Source organism: Onychomys torridus, chromosome 20 (genome assembly GCF_903995425.1).
Source record: "Onychomys torridus chromosome 20, mOncTor1.1, whole genome shotgun sequence".
Taxonomy (NCBI): Eukaryota; Metazoa; Chordata; class Mammalia; order Rodentia; family Cricetidae; genus Onychomys; species Onychomys torridus.
This window is the reverse complement of record NC_050462.1, coordinates 48020662-48038350: the sequence shown is the minus strand read 5'-3', so window position 1 is coordinate 48038350 and position 17689 is coordinate 48020662. Positions and strand designations below refer to the sequence as shown.

Sequence of the window (17689 nt, the reverse complement as noted above, 5' to 3'; positions counted from 1 at the left end):
AGTGAATAAAAAAATTTTAATGAAAAAAACTATATATATCATAAAGCAGAAAATGTAAAATAATCCAAGGAAAACTAACAAAATTATGATAGATCTATGCGAGTTCAGCTTTCTGGAGAGCTGATTTCTAATCTCAGGACCTAGTAATTACATTAGAATTGCCAATAGGAAAGCAAATGTCTACAGTATGCATATGTACTGTGCATATAATACCTCAGCTCAGACAAATCAAATCCCATGAGTACTTATATTGTAAAGTCCTTAAAATTGAATACAATTATCTAAATTTTATCAGGGAATTAATAATATAAAATAGAGGCTGGTAGTTCAAGATTTCAAAGATAATAACCTAAAAAATAGTATTTAAATTGACAGCAAAACCTGGATTCATAAAGTCAGAATACACTGATATTTCCATTAATTTACTAATAGAATCCCATGTTAAATACTATGTTGCTGGTGGAATTTTAATATTTACTCCCATAAGTGATCAAGGGGTACAAAAATGATTTCCACATACATTTTCTAAAATGCACATTAAGAGGAATGGGCCACTTATTGTTATCATTGACAGAGGCAGACTCCATGTGTCCCATCTTTGATCCCGTCCTGACCTCGTCAGTTTTGTAATTGTTGAATATGTGCTTATGTCGGGCTGAAATCACAAGCTTATGATGCATGACAAATCTTGACTTTCGCGCTTGTATTTTTTGATTACCATGGGAGTTATAAAGAGTTGCATTACTTCCTGATCGGAGAGAATTGCTGGAAAGAGCACTGAGTCCTCTTCCAAAGAATCAAGGTGAGATTCCCAGGGGTAGCTCACAACCATCTCTAACTCCAGTTCTATGGGGTCCAACACACCCTTCAGCCTCCATGGGCATCAGGCATGCACATGGTACACAGATGTGCATGCAAGCAAGCACTTACACACATTAAAAAATAAAATATTTTAATTAAAAGAGAACTACATCCTACAATTCTAGATATCAGACGCCTTTGGGTATTTATCATTCTATATCTAAGAAACAATTGTGTTCTGTACACAAAGTCATAAAAACAGATACACAGTGAATAACCAAACAAAATACCTTGTAAATAAATGCGTGATTAATTAGTGATTATACAGTCACCATGTTTTCTTAATATCTATATGTGGGAGATGGCAGTTTTTAAAAAAACAAATAGGAACCTTCCAGATATAAGTTCTCACTAATTTTCATTGTATTTTAAAAGTCACTAAAATTTCATTCTAAAACATACAATGTTTAAATTTGTTGTATTCTTTGAGTAAGGGTCTCACTATGTAGTCCTTGCTGCCTCTACTCAAGGTGCCTCTGCGTCAGCCTCCCCTCCCATATGCTGAGATTATAGACACATGTCACCAAGCCCAGGTGTCTTTCAAAACAAGATTGTAATTTTGTGACAGCTGTTCGTTTTTAGGATGAAGTCATTTCCACTTTTTAGACTTCTGGCAAGACTTGAAAGGAAATATGTTTAGCTAAAGGAATTTTTGACTTTTACAAAAACCAACTTTTCTATCAGTAAAAAAGGATTGCCTACACCATCTGTATTACCCAGTAATGATTCCCAGAATAGTAGTAAACATAATTGAGTGGATGTTCTGCCAAAGATTACCATGACTGCAAACCACAGACTTGTAAAAGTAATAGGTAAAATGTGTGATAAATCATGAGGAAATGAAAAGAAAGAAAAGAATAACTATTACTCCCCATCAACAAAATAGCTGCTTTTATTCATTCCATTTATTAAACAAAACAAAGCAACACAATGAAGTAGTATTACTTTTCTTTGTGTGAACATTATGCTTTGACGAATATTGAAGGTCTTTCCTGTCTAAAATTTGAGCAATCCCTTTTAAGTGAAAATGTTTCTCTTTCTTTTAAAGATGAGGCAAAGAGGATAATAGGAAATAAGTCATAACACATGGCATATATATATCCAGTCATGATGATATTTCAACAAGCAAACTATTAGATCAACTCCCATGGAAGGGGAGACACCTTACAAAATAAAAACATACATGGAAATCTTAGAATTTCAGAATTAAGTGCTATTGAGATGATTTATTCCTCCATAAAAGTGTTAAAGAACACAATAACAAAACATCAGAGTTGGCTCATAGGGATTTACAAATTAACATATCCCAGGGCAAAAACAGATGTTCAATAGCCAAAAATTAGTTCTTGGAAATTAAACTTTCTATAAAGATTTATATATTTATTATGTTTACAGTGTTCTGTTTGCATGTATTCCTGCAAGCCCGAAGAGGGCAACAGATCTCATTACAGATGGTTGTGAGCCACCATGTGGTTCCTGGAAATTGAACTCAGGACCTCTGGAAGAATAGTCAGTGCCCTTAACCTCTGAGCCATCTCTCCAGCTCCCTTGAAATGAAACTTAAATATCTTAGACAAATGAAAATCATTTAATTTCAGAAGTTTAGAGTTTCCTAACTCTTTTCCCAATAATCTCAAATGTAACAGCATGACTATAGCACACTTTCATTGCATTATATTCCCCTTTATCTTGTGGTCAAAACTATCAAGTTTGGATTTATATAAACTACTAATTTCAGCCCTCTATGTAAACTACTTACTTGATGATTCATTATCTCACTCCTTATCCACACTCCATCAACTTTTCATTAAGCCTTAAAGCTATCTGATGTTGGATCACCTATGTTAAAACTCCCAAGGTTATGTAGCTCCAAGCTTGGATTTTTGTTTTCTTTTTTGCTGTTTATGTGATGAGACACACTGCTGTCTTTTATACATGCATTTAATCTAGGAGCCTACACAATAGCTGGTGCATCAGTCTCATAAATACATATAACAAGGTTAATGTGCTAGAACAGTATAGTCATTATCATCCACATAAAGGAATTTTTATGAGGTACTGGAATTTCAGTTTTAAAATGGTATCTAGTAATGGCTATGCTATTTTTAAAAAAAAGAGAGCATTGTGCTCATTATTTTTTCCCAATGGACTTATTAAAGTAAAATATTTGTTAAATTAATAAACAAATAGAAGTCTCAAAATGCCTACTCCCTGATCTCAATAAATATCCTTAAAATTAATAATTATTTCCATCTTCCACATATTTTTAAACAGTTGCTATTGTCTTCAAATGTCTTTTTTTTTTCAGATTGGTTTAGAGGTTTTATGTTAGTGTTTGTGGTGGATTTTTGTTCTTATTTTATTTTTGCTTTGCTATGCTTCTACAAAAACAGACCTTACCATCACATAATTCCATGACAATACTTTAAGACTTTTTTATTTATTCCTTCAAAATTTCATACAGGCACACACTGTACTTTGATGTTATTCAACCATCATTCTCCCCCTCCAGTCCCTCCTATGCATCTCCCCTTAATTCTTTCCCAGGTTCAAAACTTTTTATAACCTACTTAGTGATGCTCATATGCACATTGATGTGAAGCCATCTGCTGCAGCGAGGCCATCTACCAGGGACCATATTCCTAAAGAAAATTCCCACCCACTTAGTAACTATCAACTGTCAACATCTCCTCCCCAGCTAAGAGTGGGGTCTCATGTACCCCTCCCATCCATGTTAGAATGTGGATTCACCTGATCTTGCAAAGATCTTGTGTTGGCAACTATAGCAGCTGTGGGCACATGAGTATGACTGTACTTCCTGGTCCTCCTCAAAATCTGGTTCTTACTATTTTAATCTTCTCTCCCAAGTTGGTCTCTGAGCCTTTCCAGGGGTGTTTGTGTGGCAGAGATGTGATGCATTTATGGCTGCACATTCCACAGACACTTATTCTCTGCTGTTTGACCAGTTATGAGTCTCTATATTTAACTACCACACACTACAAAAAGAAGCTTCTCTGGTGAAGACAGAGAACTACTATGTGTAGTACAACTACACTTTTTCGATTAATTCATATTTCTATGTCTAGCTCTTTAATTATCAAATGAATGGAGTCAACTTACAATAACCCACATGCAGTTCCCCCTTCCTCATCTCCTCTTAGTTCCTCCCCTATCACTGATCATTCATCCATTCTTCCTCCATTTCTCTTCAAAAGAGGGAATTTTTCCCATGGATATCAACCAAACACGGTAGTCTGACTAGGTACCATCAATTGCAGTAAGACTAGGTACCATCCCTCATATTAAGCCTGGACGAGAAAACCCAGTAGGAGAAAGAGGGTCCCAAAAGCAGCAAAATGAGTCAGAGATGGTTCCCTGCTCCCTCTGTTAGGAGTCCCACAAGAAGACCAAGCTACATAACCATAACATATATGCAGAGGGCCTAGATCAGACTCATGCTGGCTCCTTGTTGTTTCAGTTTCTATAAGCCACTATGTGCCCAGGTTAGTTGCTTCTGTGAGTTTTCTTTGCTGTCCTTGACTCTGGTTCCTACACTTCTTCCTCCCCTTCTTTGGCAGGATTCTTCAAGCTCCATCTAATGTTTGGCTGTGGGTCTATCTGTTTCCATCAATTGCTGGATGAAGCCTCTCTGACGATGATTATACTGGCTCCTGTCCTGTTTGTCCTTCTGGGTCTGGATTACCTTAGGATGATTATTTTTTTCTAGCTCCATCAATTTGCCTTGAAATTTCATGTTGTCATGTTTTTAAAAGTTGAGCAGTACTCCATTGTGTAAATATACCATACTATATCCATTCTTCAGTTGAGGGACATATAAGTTGTTTCCAATTTCTGGCAGGCAATTATGAATAAAGCTGCTATTAACATAGCTGAGCAAGTGTCCAAATGGTAGTATGGAGCATACTTTGGGTATATGCCCAGGAAAGGTATAGCTGTGTCTTGAGGTGGATTGATTCCAAATTTTCTGAGAAACTGGCATATTGATTTCCAAAGTGGCTGTACAAGTTTGTACTCCCATCAGCAGTGGAGGAGTGTTTGCCGTCCTCTACATCCTCACCAGCATGAGCTGTCACTTGTGTTTTTCATCTTAGCCATTCTGACTGGTGTAAGATCTCAGAGTTTTGATTTACATTTCCCTGATGGCTAAGGATGTTGAACATTTATTTCTCCAAGTGCTTCTCAGCCATTTGAGATTCCTCTGTTGAGAATTCTCTGTTTAGATCTGTACTCCATTTTTAATTAGATTATTTTGTTTGTTGATATCTAGTTTCTTGAGTTCTTTATATATTTTGGAAATTAGCCCTCTGTAAGATAGATGTAGAGGTGGTAAAATATTTTCCCATCTGTGGGCTGCTATTTTGTCCTATTGACAGTTTTCTTTGCCTTACAGAAGGCAAATTGACTTCAGTTTCATGAGGTCCCATGTATTAATTGTTTATCTTGGGCCCTGCACTATTTGGTATTCTGTTCAGGAAATTGTCCCCTATACCAGTGTGCTCAAGACCATTCCACTATAATCAGGAACCAGACAAGGCTGTCCACTCTCTCCATATATGCTAAATATAGTACTTGAAGGTCTAGCCAGAGCAATAAGATAACTAAAGGAGATCAAAGGGAAACAAACTGGAAATGAAGTATTGCTACTTGCAGATGATGTGATAGTATACATAAGCAACCCCAAAATTCTACCAGGAAAATCCTACAGCTGATTAACACCTTCAGCAAAATGGCTGGATACAAGATTAACTCAAAAAATCAGTAGCCGTCCTATATACAAACAATAAAAGCACTGAGAAAGAAATTAGGGAAACAACACCCTTCACAATAGCCACAAACTATAAAATACCTTGGCATAACTCTAATCAAGTAGGTGAAAGACCTATATGACAAGAACTTCAAGTCTTTGAAGAAAGAAATTGGAGAAGATATCAGAAGATAGATCTTCCATGCTCATGGGTCAGTAGGACTAATATAGAGTATAAATAGCCCACCTACCAAAACCAATGTATAGATTCAGTGCATCAAAATTCCAACACAATTCTTTACAGAGTTTGGAAAAACAATCCTCAATGTTATATGGAAAAACAAATACCCAGGATAACTAAAGTCACTCTGTACAACAAAAGAACTTCCAGAGGTATCACCATGCCCGATTTCAAACTTTACTTCAGAGCTATAGTAATAAAAACTGCATTGTATTGGCATAAAAACAGACAGGTTGATCAATGGAATCAAATTGAAGACTCAGATGTAAATCCACAAATCTATATACACCCGATTTTTTTAGAATCAAATGGAATCTTCTTTAAAGGGGAGACATAATTAATGTCATTTCAATAGTATTCTTTATTTGATACATATTTACTGATTCTTTGGGAATTTCACATCATCCACCCAATCACACTCACCTAGTAGTTCCTTTATATCTGTCCCTCACTTCTCCAGTATTCCCCAAAGAGAAACACACCCAAAATTGTTACAAAAACAATCAAACAAAAAACCACCATGCCTCTCTGTCTTTCCAACATCTCTTCATTCATCCTAGCACCATTGGGAGCTGAGGTATATCACACAGTATACCCTTTCATCCAGTAGCTCTACCTGCAACATGTTCATTACATGAAACAAGGCTGCTGGCATACCATCATTGCTGGACCCGCACCAGAACTACTCATGTGTATCCTGCTGTTGCTCTGAGCCATGGAGATCCTGAAGTCATTGCTCCAGAGGACCATTCCCTTCACACACTCCAGGAGGTCATAGATGGGGTAGATGTTAGGGTGAGCCAACCCTCGACCCAGGTTGTAAATCTGGGTGGTAGCTGAGTGGGTCTGTCCAAGCCACTGGGACCACTCCCCTCAGTAGAGGGGTAGAGCCAGCTCTCCTGGGTGAATAGTCAACTCTCCCATGGAGTCAGAGCCAGCTCTCCTGCTGCACTGTCCAGTGAGGGGTAAGACCAGCTCTCCCATGGCCAGTGAGGAAATTGCAAGCTCAGCTCATCCCTCAGACTTCAAGCCTCATACTTCCTATGACCCTCTGTGGTAAAACGGACCATGACATCATGACAGACTCCAGCTGCAGTAAGAACACATAACAGACATGGCCCTAGGCAGCAGCTCAACCCAAACATCACCATGTCCCCAGTGACAGCACAGGCAATCCAGATCACTACAGCCCTGGCAGCAGTAAAGCCCTCAGACACTAATATGGTCTCAGGTGGCTGTCCTACCCTGGGCATCTGAACATCCCTTGAAGCCATAGACATCAACTCAGAACCTGGCTTCTACTGGGCCAAAGACCCAGACATGGCCCTTGGCAGCATCCTGGACCCAGACAACACCATGGCCCTGCATGGCAGCACATGTCACACATACTATCGTGGTCCCAGTGGCAGCATGGTCCTCAGACACCAACATGGACTCAGGTGTCTGACCAGACCTGTCATTCACACCATCTTCAGTGGTTACTGAAGCCATGGATGTCATCACAGACCTGGCTGCAGTAGGACCATGGATCCAGACATGGCCCTGGGCAGCCTCCCAGGCCCAAACATCACCATGGTCCCAGGCAGCAAGCAGGCTGCCAACATTAGCTTATTCCTCACCATCCTCACTTCTTCAGATCTGCCTACAGCACATGAATATTCTACCCCTCTCTCTCATTTCTCCACCATACATTTACTCACTATAATGGCACCCAACCACCCAGTGCCTCAAGGTGCTGGGCAGGCCTGTGGATGCCTTCAGGCAACCTGGACCATAAGGACCCAGGCTGCTCTGTGGCTAGGCACATGCCTTTTGATAAAGAAGCCAAAATCATACAATGGAAAAAAAGAACGTATCTTCAACAAATGGTGATGGTATAACTGGATGTCAGCATGTAGAAGAATACAAGTATATCTCTATATCTATCACCCTACACAAAATTCAAGCCAAGTGGATCAAAGACATCAACGTAAAGCCAGATACACTTAATCTGATAGGATGATTTTTTAATAATTATTCAACAGACTACAAGGCATGCTCTCTCTTCTTTGAAGATACACCTTCCCAGATTTCCCCTGGAGGAATAGGCAGGAAAAATTCTTTACTCATTAAGCCACCATTTAAATTTCCCTGAATATAAAACTTTTGGTGTTTTCTTAAGTCGGAATATTTTTGATACAGTCAAATAGAGAAATATATTACAATAAATAATAAAACAAAGAATTTCTGCCTCACTCCTTAGATGTCATAACTACTATGATGTACAGTTCAACTCAAGATAGCATCTCAGCGACTTCTTCAGTAGCCCTGTGTAATCGCAGAGAGTAAAATCTCTGTGTAAGTTTGGTAACGACTAAATTTACAATGAGCTTCATTGTTTGATAATTAGGGAGAGTAATTTTCTCTACCAGTATGAAACACTTACAACATATCTAGGATGTGCTTAATAAAATGTAACTATTAGTTCTAGTTCTAATTTAATGATATATAACCATTTGCATTCAATTTTCTAAAGAACAGTACAGCTTTATGCCTCTAACAGTGAGAACAGAACAATTGCCTTTCTGTAGTGGTAATTTAGTCATGTATATTGCATTCTCTTTGAAAACACACAATTTTATGTGTTTTATCTATTTGCTCATTTTTCACGTTTTAAAATCCATTCAGATATGCCTATCTACATGCAGAGACTATGCCTAACACTTTCAGTTGTAAATGCCACTTCATTCTTCAAGTAAGATGTAATCATAAGATATTGAACTTCTAACTCAGGCTCAGTTAAGCATCTATACTGCTGGCTTCAATCACAGCAGGTGAAAGTGTTCCTAAACTCACAGGAATAACATTGAAATTGTAAGGGGTAACTCTTTTGGGTAATAAATTTGCACAGTGTCTTTGAGGTCATTCTTCAAAGCTTATCCTAACATATGTGTTCAACCTTTTGCTAACTCCTTAAGTCATTCATTAATGTATATGATGTGGTTTTATACTTAACCATGAGGAATGAATTATGTTCTCTACAATATCATTTGATAGTAAAAGCATTCCTAAGAAGCAGACCCTTAAATACTAAGAAACTGTGGCCACTTAATCGACTTGTTCAATATGGAATCATCAATTTTATTAGGCAATGAAATACTGATAGTTTATGTTAACATGTTATCCAGACTGAATATATCCAGTAGCTGTGAGCATACCAACTGATTATTCAATAGCAAATGGTCAGCTCTGACACAGACTGAGAAGGTTGTGTGTGTGTGTGTGTGTGTGTGTGTGTGTGTGTGTGTGTGTGTGTAAAACAACAATTTAAGGAAAAGGAACCAGAGATTTGAAAGAGAGCACAGAGGAGTACATGGGAGAATTTGGAGAAAGGAAAGAGAAGGGAGAAATTTTATAATCATATTATGATATGAAACAATTTTAAATAAAAGACAGTATTGTGTAGGAAGAATGTTATTTGCACTTGACTTGAAGGGACAGATTCCAAGAGTATGTCTAGTTCTCAGTCTCTTTTGTGAAAGTAAAATCAAAATGAGGACTCTCTTTATTATTTCTGTATGCTTAAAACTAAGGCTAACCTCAAGACAGGATGAGTTTTCAAAAACAATGACTGAATGAACAAATGGTAGTAATTAAAATCACAACTTGGTAAAAGATATAAAACCATAAAGATAAGCCTGATATTTTTCATCATGAAGAATAAGGGACACATTAGATGATTCTAAAACTCCATAGTTAATTATCATTTTCCCCTAAAGTAGAAAAACCATTCTCTTTCACAGTTCAGTATGCTGCCATTTAGATGCTATTATTCTCTATTTTTTTACGTTTGCTTATTTTATGTTCATCAGAATTTTGTATGCATGTATATATGTGCACCACATATCTGCCTGGTGCCAATGGAAGTCAGAAGAGTGTGTCAGATCCCCTGGAACTAGAACTATCGATGATGTGAAGCACCATGTGGTACTGAGAACCAAACCCAGAACCTTCTCAAGAGCATCAATTGCTCTTAACTGCTAAGCCATCTCTCTGAAATCTAATCTCTACTTCTCTAAATTTTAGTTTCTTCTCTTTGTAAAGTTATAGTTCATTATAGAATATAAATCATTATATATATTTTTCTGCTTTTATTTGAGGTCATTTATACCGATTCCAAATTATATACAGTAATTTGGACCACTGCTTAGTACTTAGTATCCTGAGGATCTAATCTCCACGGTGTCTTTTGTTTACTCAGCCAGCCAATCCCCTTGAGTCCACACTAAATAGAAGAGATAAAATTGGGACTTCCCTGAATAGCATTGCTTTGGTACCAATTGTATCACCCCACTCATCAAGCTAGTAAAGAAATTATATTACATATTATATATAACCTTCATTTATGATGATTTATGTTTATATATCAAAGTATTATTTCTTAAGATTGCATAGTTAGAATAATCTGGAACCTCAGATCCTTAGTCATATTGGGATTCAGGAGTAGAAATGAGTAGATGTATGTCTTTCTAAAGATTAAAAAGTTCTTAGGATTTTATTATTAATATTTTAGAGATTTGGTTACAAGCATAAGATAAAAAAAACCTCTTTTTAAAAGTCCTAAAATACTTATATTTAGACAAACTAATAATCCATTAGAAATGACAGTAACTATACCAGTAATATTTAGCAAAAAGTAAGTATATTTTTTCATAAATAATTTTTTGTTTTTTAGGTTGTATTTGTGTTCTGTATAAGCAATTTAAATATATACTTTTTATACATATAATTAAACAATACAATTTCAATTAAATCTATAAATTAAGAAATTAACATTGCAAATTAATTTTTCACTGTAGCAAAACTATGTTATAAATCATAGGACTGAATAATTTTTCATGTTCTTATCTTCTTATCAGCTTGTGATACTTTTTAGAATTTGGGAAACATGGGATCAGTCTGTACAAAATTTTTCAAAGTTATTTGCTATACTAAACAAATATAATTTGTTTTGGCTCTGAGCATGAGTCCCAAACTGTGCTATATATAAAATTTATCATGTAAAACCAGACAAGAAACTTCATGCCATATGACCACAGAGCAGATAATAGTGAGAACACCTCACTTCCAAAAAAACTTGTACATAAAATTGAGGCAAATTCATTCACCTATCAAATTAATCAACTGATGCTGAAGAAAGGCCATTCCACTTCGTAGCAGTAACACTTGTATAGATTGCAGAGAACAGATGAGACTGGGCAAGTTGACTGGATACAGGGACATATATAAAGCTTTGAAATAACTTCATGCATGAATAAACAAATTAAGAAACAACTTTGTATGACATCAAAATTAGTGATGGATGCAAACTATGGAAGAAAGAAAACTATTTTTCTCTCCTGAAAACTTACCTTTAATGTTGAATTGTGTCATCTAATATTCACAGAAGAAAATAAGCAATGTTGCATGAAAGTGATTTACAATGCTGGAAACAGAACAGGTAAGAGCACTTGCACTTTACAAAGAAGTCCCATCTGTAGTCTCAGTTCGTGGGTTTGAGGCAGGAGTTTATGAATTTAAGGCAAGTCTGGCGATGTAACAAGAGTAGTCTCACTAACAAATAAAATAAGTCATTTCACGCAAGTATTGCCTTATATGTCATAATGCAGACTCAAGATAGGAATGTGGTAAATAAAATATATCCAACAATAGAGTACTTAGATTCCTACAGAAAATCATTACAGCAGGCAGGAAATGTATTGCAACACAAATGTTGAAATTAGACTCGAGTTGTCTATCAGACATGTCCTTGTGTGCATGCCAGGAACATACAGAGTTGTCTCCAAATGGTATAAAGGTTTGTAAAGATGAAGGAATTAAAACAGAGAAATGTTTAAAAATGTAGAGAAGAGCACTATACGTGAAAATCTTTTAGAGAGCTACACTACACTGAAAGTAAGTTCTCAGGCATTTCCTTGTTCCAGGGAATATTCAGTGGACATAAACTCATGACAAAATATAAGAGAACATGATGAAGAAAATAAAGTCATGATTATGAAATGAGGTAAGAACAGAGTTTTTTAATAAGTATTTTGTTTGATTTACCACAAAATCAATTTTAAACCTAGCAACAAAGATATTTAAGTATTATGTATGTATGTATGTATGTATGTATGTATGTATGTATGTGTGTGTATACATACATACATATTTAGCCTGGTATTTTATTCAATGGATACATAATATATACCAGTATGTCTTAACATTTATATGTAGTGAAATGATTACTACAATAAAGAAAATTATTTTATGTATCATCTTCTATTTGTTGTTTTTCCGTTTGCTGTAAGAGCACATAAAAATCTCCTCCCAAAGTAAATTTTAGTAAACAATACAATAGTATTAAGTATACTTTAGTTAATATAGACATTCCCCACTAGTTATCTAGACTTATCCTATGTAAGTACAAATTTCTACTCTTTGAAAATATTAGGATTACATAGACTCTGTTACAAATGTAAAATAATACATAACACTATTTATGTTTCTGCACACATTGTGCAAATATGTCCAGCTTTATAAAGGGGACATTGCCAACTTGAAATCTATTACATCATAGCTGCATTTTAAGGATATGATGCTAAGTAAAATAAGCTAGGCACAGGTAACAAGTTCATTTCTTCATTAGCAAAGTTGATTTCTGATTTCTTCATCTATTTAGAAAATGTCTTTAGAAGCAGAGACTATTATGAGAAATTCCACATCAGTAACAGATTTTATTCTTCTTGGATTGACAAATGACCCACAATGGCAGCTTGTGGTTTTCACGTTTCTTCTTGTTACCTACATGCTAAGTGTGACTGGAAACCTCATCATCATCATCCTCACCCTCTCGGATGCCCATCTGATGACGCCCATGTACTTCTTCCTTCGCAATTTCTCATTCCTAGAAATATCATTCACATCTGTCTGCATCCCCAGATTCCTTGTCACTATTGTGACAGGAGACAGAACCATTTCCTACAATGGTTGTGTGGCTCAGCTATTCTTTTTCATTTTCTTGGGAGTCACAGAGTTTTACCTCCTGGCTGCCATGTCCTATGATCGTTATGTGGCCATCTGCAAACCTCTCCACTACACAACAATCATGAGCAACCGGGTGTGCATCCTTCTTGTCTTTAGCTCATGGTTTGCAGGATTCCTGATCATCTTTCCACCAATTATCCTTCTGCTCCAGTTAGACTTCTGTGCCTCCAATATAATCGACCACTTCATCTGTGACTCTTCTCCAATTTTGCAACTTTCTTGCTCAAACACTCACTTTCTAGAACTCATGGCATTTTTGTTAGCTGTGGTAACACTCATGGTCACCTTAACATTAATTATTCTCTCCTACACAAATATCATTCGGACAATTCTGAGAATTCCTTCTACAAATCAAAGAAAAAAGGCCTTTTCCACTTGTTCCTCCCATATGATAGTTGTCTCCCTCTCCTATGGCAGCTGCATCTTCATGTACATTAAGCCTTCTGCAAGGGAGAGGGTGACTTTAAGCAAAGGAGTAGCTGTGCTCAACACCTCAGTGGCTCCTCTCCTGAACCCCTTCATCTATACACTGAGGAACCAACAAGTGAAGCAAGCCTTCAAAACCATGGTCCAGAGAGTCCTCTTTTCCTCAAAGAAATGAACATGATCATGAGGAAAAGGAACCTCTGAAGACGGACCTGGATGAAAATCTCTGCCCCTCTCCATATGGATTCTTTCCCAACAACTATTAAAATGTATTAAATTTACTAATAAGCAGAGCAAAAATGTATGTAAAGAATAAATAGTAATATAAAAAGAAATGTATTGGGTGTTTTAAATTATTTTTCTAAGGAAAATATAAGTAAAGGTATATAAAAATTTATGAAGTTTATTTTATTCTTTGGCACTATTTCTTAAATGACAGATTATTCAACTGAAAATGTCCCTATTTCTACTAATCATATTTTAAAACGAAAATCATGACTTCTACAGGTCCATTGTTATCCTGACTTTACATTCATATTCTTTGCGCTGGTACAATTGTCATTCCCACTGACACACCACCAAAAGAACAGAAAGTGTTGAAGTGTGTACAACGGTGAAATGCTGCCTTCTGTTAGTTATCCTGGAAATCACAAGTGCTGACTACTAATATCTTAGACTTTTTCTATAATTCAGCATGCAATAATGTCTTTCTATTTTCCGTTATCTCCTTTACAGAGGTTTTCTTCTCCATAGGCTCATAGTCAAGACAATGACTTTTAGAAGTAGCCAAGAGATGAAAATAGTGTTCCAAGGTTGGTCCTGTGCCTAATGAGTCCTGTGGGTCCTGTGATTCACTACAAGTAATTATCTTGGGACAGAAGCTATGTGCCTGACTAGATACCAGGTACATGATTTGAATTTTAGATTCTTGATTTTTAGCTTGATCTGAATGACAGGTAAATGTGATGAGCTCCGTACATTTCCTATGTGAATTAAAGAAATAATTATTCTCATGAAAAAGAGCAATATGAAGCTCTCATTATTTCACTGTGCTCCAATGGAATGATGTACACTTCATTCAAGTATATTTTAAACACGTGTAATTATAAAATAGTGATTAAGTGGTATTTTATTTCATTATTAATTCTTTATTGAGGTAATTTATAAAGAAATGAAACTATGCAAGTTGGCTTTGTACGATAAAGCAAGTAAGCAGAAATATAAAATGAAAATCCAAAGAGTTTGGAAAAAAAGTGTAAAGATTAAGTAAATGAATGTAAACTATAGACAGACAGGAGAGAGAACATGAGATAAGAGAAGATGCATGGAAAAGGAGAGAGCAGGGAAAATTTATCCTCTTGATTAGCAGAGCTTATCTGAAGACACCAACTCCAATTTAGGGAAACTGACAAACTTCCGCATAAGTGCAAACTGCCTGGATCCATTAAGACAGAAATACTTTCCTTTTTTCTGTTATTTTCTGTTTAAAGATTTGTAATAATTTGAAAAGAAGGAATCTTACAGATAATCTGATAAATTAATCTGAAATACTGACAAAATTTTGAGGAATATTATTTGTGTGATTTTTACTTATATTTCATTGTCAGTAAGATCTTAATGATTTTAACTGTTTTTCCAGTCAAACACCCTGTTACGATCCACAAATATATAAAATATATTTTTGTAGATCCACAAATATATAAAATATGTTTAGACAGTAGTCTGTTATCATTTTCTCTATTAAATACAAATAAAATGGTAAGTGTAAGTTACGGATTATCAGAATTTATGCATGCATGCACTTAGAGGTCACACTGTGGCTCCATCCACAGAGCAGAGAAATACAAGAAAACACAAAGATGCATGAAGTTGACTATGGTCAATTCTCTGACTGTGTAATAGTTCCCGTCCTGTTGCTACTTTGGTATGCACAAGCATAGACGAGTACCCCTTAGAAGTCAAATTCTCTCTCCACAAGTAATTACAATAATTTATTACCACTGTAAAAAAATGATCTTTAATTTTTACTTCATCTAATTTTCACCATATATGATAGGTACAACAAATAAAATTACATATCAATAATGTATCTAGAAACTGGGAAAATGAATCTGTTTGTAAACAGTTTGTCATTCAAATATGAAGATCTGGGTTTGGTTCCCCAACATTTATGTAAAACACCAAGGTGTGATGATATGCACCAGGAAGCCTAGCACAGCAATGTGGGCATAGGAGGAGGATCCCTGGAACTGGTGAGTTCCAAGTTTAGTGAGAAACCCTGTCTTAAACGAGATAGAAAGCAACAGAGGAGGACACCAAACATTAACCTTTGGCCTACACACACACACACACACACACACACACACACACACACACACACACGTGCATGTATCCCCTATGCACATACTACCATGCACCATACAAACACACATAATCAGGTGTACATTTATTAACAACGTTTTCACTCAACAGCAAATTAGTAGTAGTTAATCTTTGAAGAATCAAATGTTATAAGTAAGGTTTTTACTGTATGGGTGCTTAATAAAAAAAAACCACAAAAGTCACAGATTGGAGATGCAAACATAAAAGACAGATTTTATCATTAAAAAAATTAAAAACACTATCCTTAGCTGCCACCACAGCAGGACTATAATATGAAAATAGGTAATACCTGTGAAATAGAAGCAGACTTCCTTACTTGAGAATGAGTTCTTACAGATGGTAAACTGACAAAGACAGAAGACAGAGCTGGAGTACATGAATCTGTCTGGTACCTTATTCCCCTAAATCACCATAAACACAGTAGCTAATAAAACATGTTCTGATTTCAACAAAACAATTACAAACGTTACAAAAGACATCAGCACCAGAGCCAGACATAACTAGGGATTGGAACTCTCTGACCAGGAATTTAAAACTATGATTACTAGTTTAATACATTAATTGATTAATATAGCGGGTGTTCTGATGGGAAAAGTAGATGGCATGCAAATCAAAAGGAAATGCAAGAAATCAAAATTAGAAATGAAGAATGCCTTTGATAGGTACACTGGATGATCAGATGTGAAAAAAAATGAGTCAGTAATTCCTAAAGGCAGCTCAATGGAGATGTGCCAAACAGTATTTTTTTTTAAAGAAAAAGTAATGATAAATTAACAAAGCAGAACTTTCCAAATTAAGCTTCCAAATATTTAATTTGGAAGGGCATTTTAAACATTGGAATACCAGAAGGAGAGAATAAAAAACATTTGCAAATATAATGGCAATCAAAAAAATTTTAGTTGATGACAAAAATTGAAACATGGATTCAAGCAAATTAGAGCAGAGTACACACCAAACTGGATGTGTTTCAATTACAACCATGAATGTCAGATTCAAAATCAGAAAAACAAATATAAAATATCTACAAAAAAATCCAGATACAAGAATGGCAGGTTAGAAAAACAAAGGTAAACTCACTGCACAGAGAAAATACAGAGGAAAGAAAAAATAAAAATGTTATAAAAGGAAGGAAACAAAGTTCAGTCTGTTTCATTTATTCTTCAAAGGGATTAAAAAAATACAGACTTTCTCATACAAACAGAACCTGGATGCATTAGTTATGAGAAGATGTGAAATGTAAAATCAGAAATGTAAAATGTTCTTCAAGCACAAGGAAAATTGTACAGATCAGAGACTCTATTCTACATGAAGAAATGTAGCTGAACAATAAATAAATGAGTTTTCTTTTAAAACATGTTTATAATACATGTTCATTTTACTTTATTTGTGAAGGTTTGCCTGCTTGTATCTATGTTCACTGCTTGCATGCCTGTGACCAAAGAGGTCAGAAGAGAGCTTCAGATACCCTGGAACTGGAGTTATAGATGATTGTGAACTACCATGTGTATATCAGGGCTCAAACCCTCGACCTCTGCAAGAGCAACAAGTGCTCTGAACCACTGAGCCATATCTCCAGTCAAGGATTCTTAATGAACCAGGAAAACAAATACTGTTCAAATAATATGCTAGTAATGATTTATTAATAGCAAAGACATGAGTATACAAAATGCATGACATCAGTGTCATAAAAGTCAGAGTGTATTGTTATAAAGAGCTACTCTACATGAACAGGTAGAGTGTAGTTTGAAATTAGCATAGATTAGTTTTCTAATGTATGTTGAAACTATTTAGTAACTGTTTAAAAGGTAAATATACATCTGATATATTAAGATGGTGATGAAAGAAAACTATATAAATTTATTATTAAGAATGTGAAATATTAGGAATGTAAAATAAGAATTCAAAATAAGTAAAAAATTATAAATATAATAGATATCTGAATTATAGCA

The 17689-nt window shown here is 35.5% G+C and overlaps 1 protein-coding gene across 1 annotated transcript; it reads left to right on the top strand.

Moving 5' to 3' along the window:
• Positions 1-12570: 12570 nt before the first annotated feature.
• LOC118571078 (olfactory receptor 6C75) lies at positions 12571-13533 on the top strand. Its single transcript, XM_036169973.1, has one exon. It carries the CDS (start codon positions 12571-12573, stop codon positions 13531-13533), a length of 963 nt encoding a protein of 320 aa, XP_036025866.1.
• The last annotated feature ends 4156 nt before the right edge of the window (positions 13534-17689 follow it).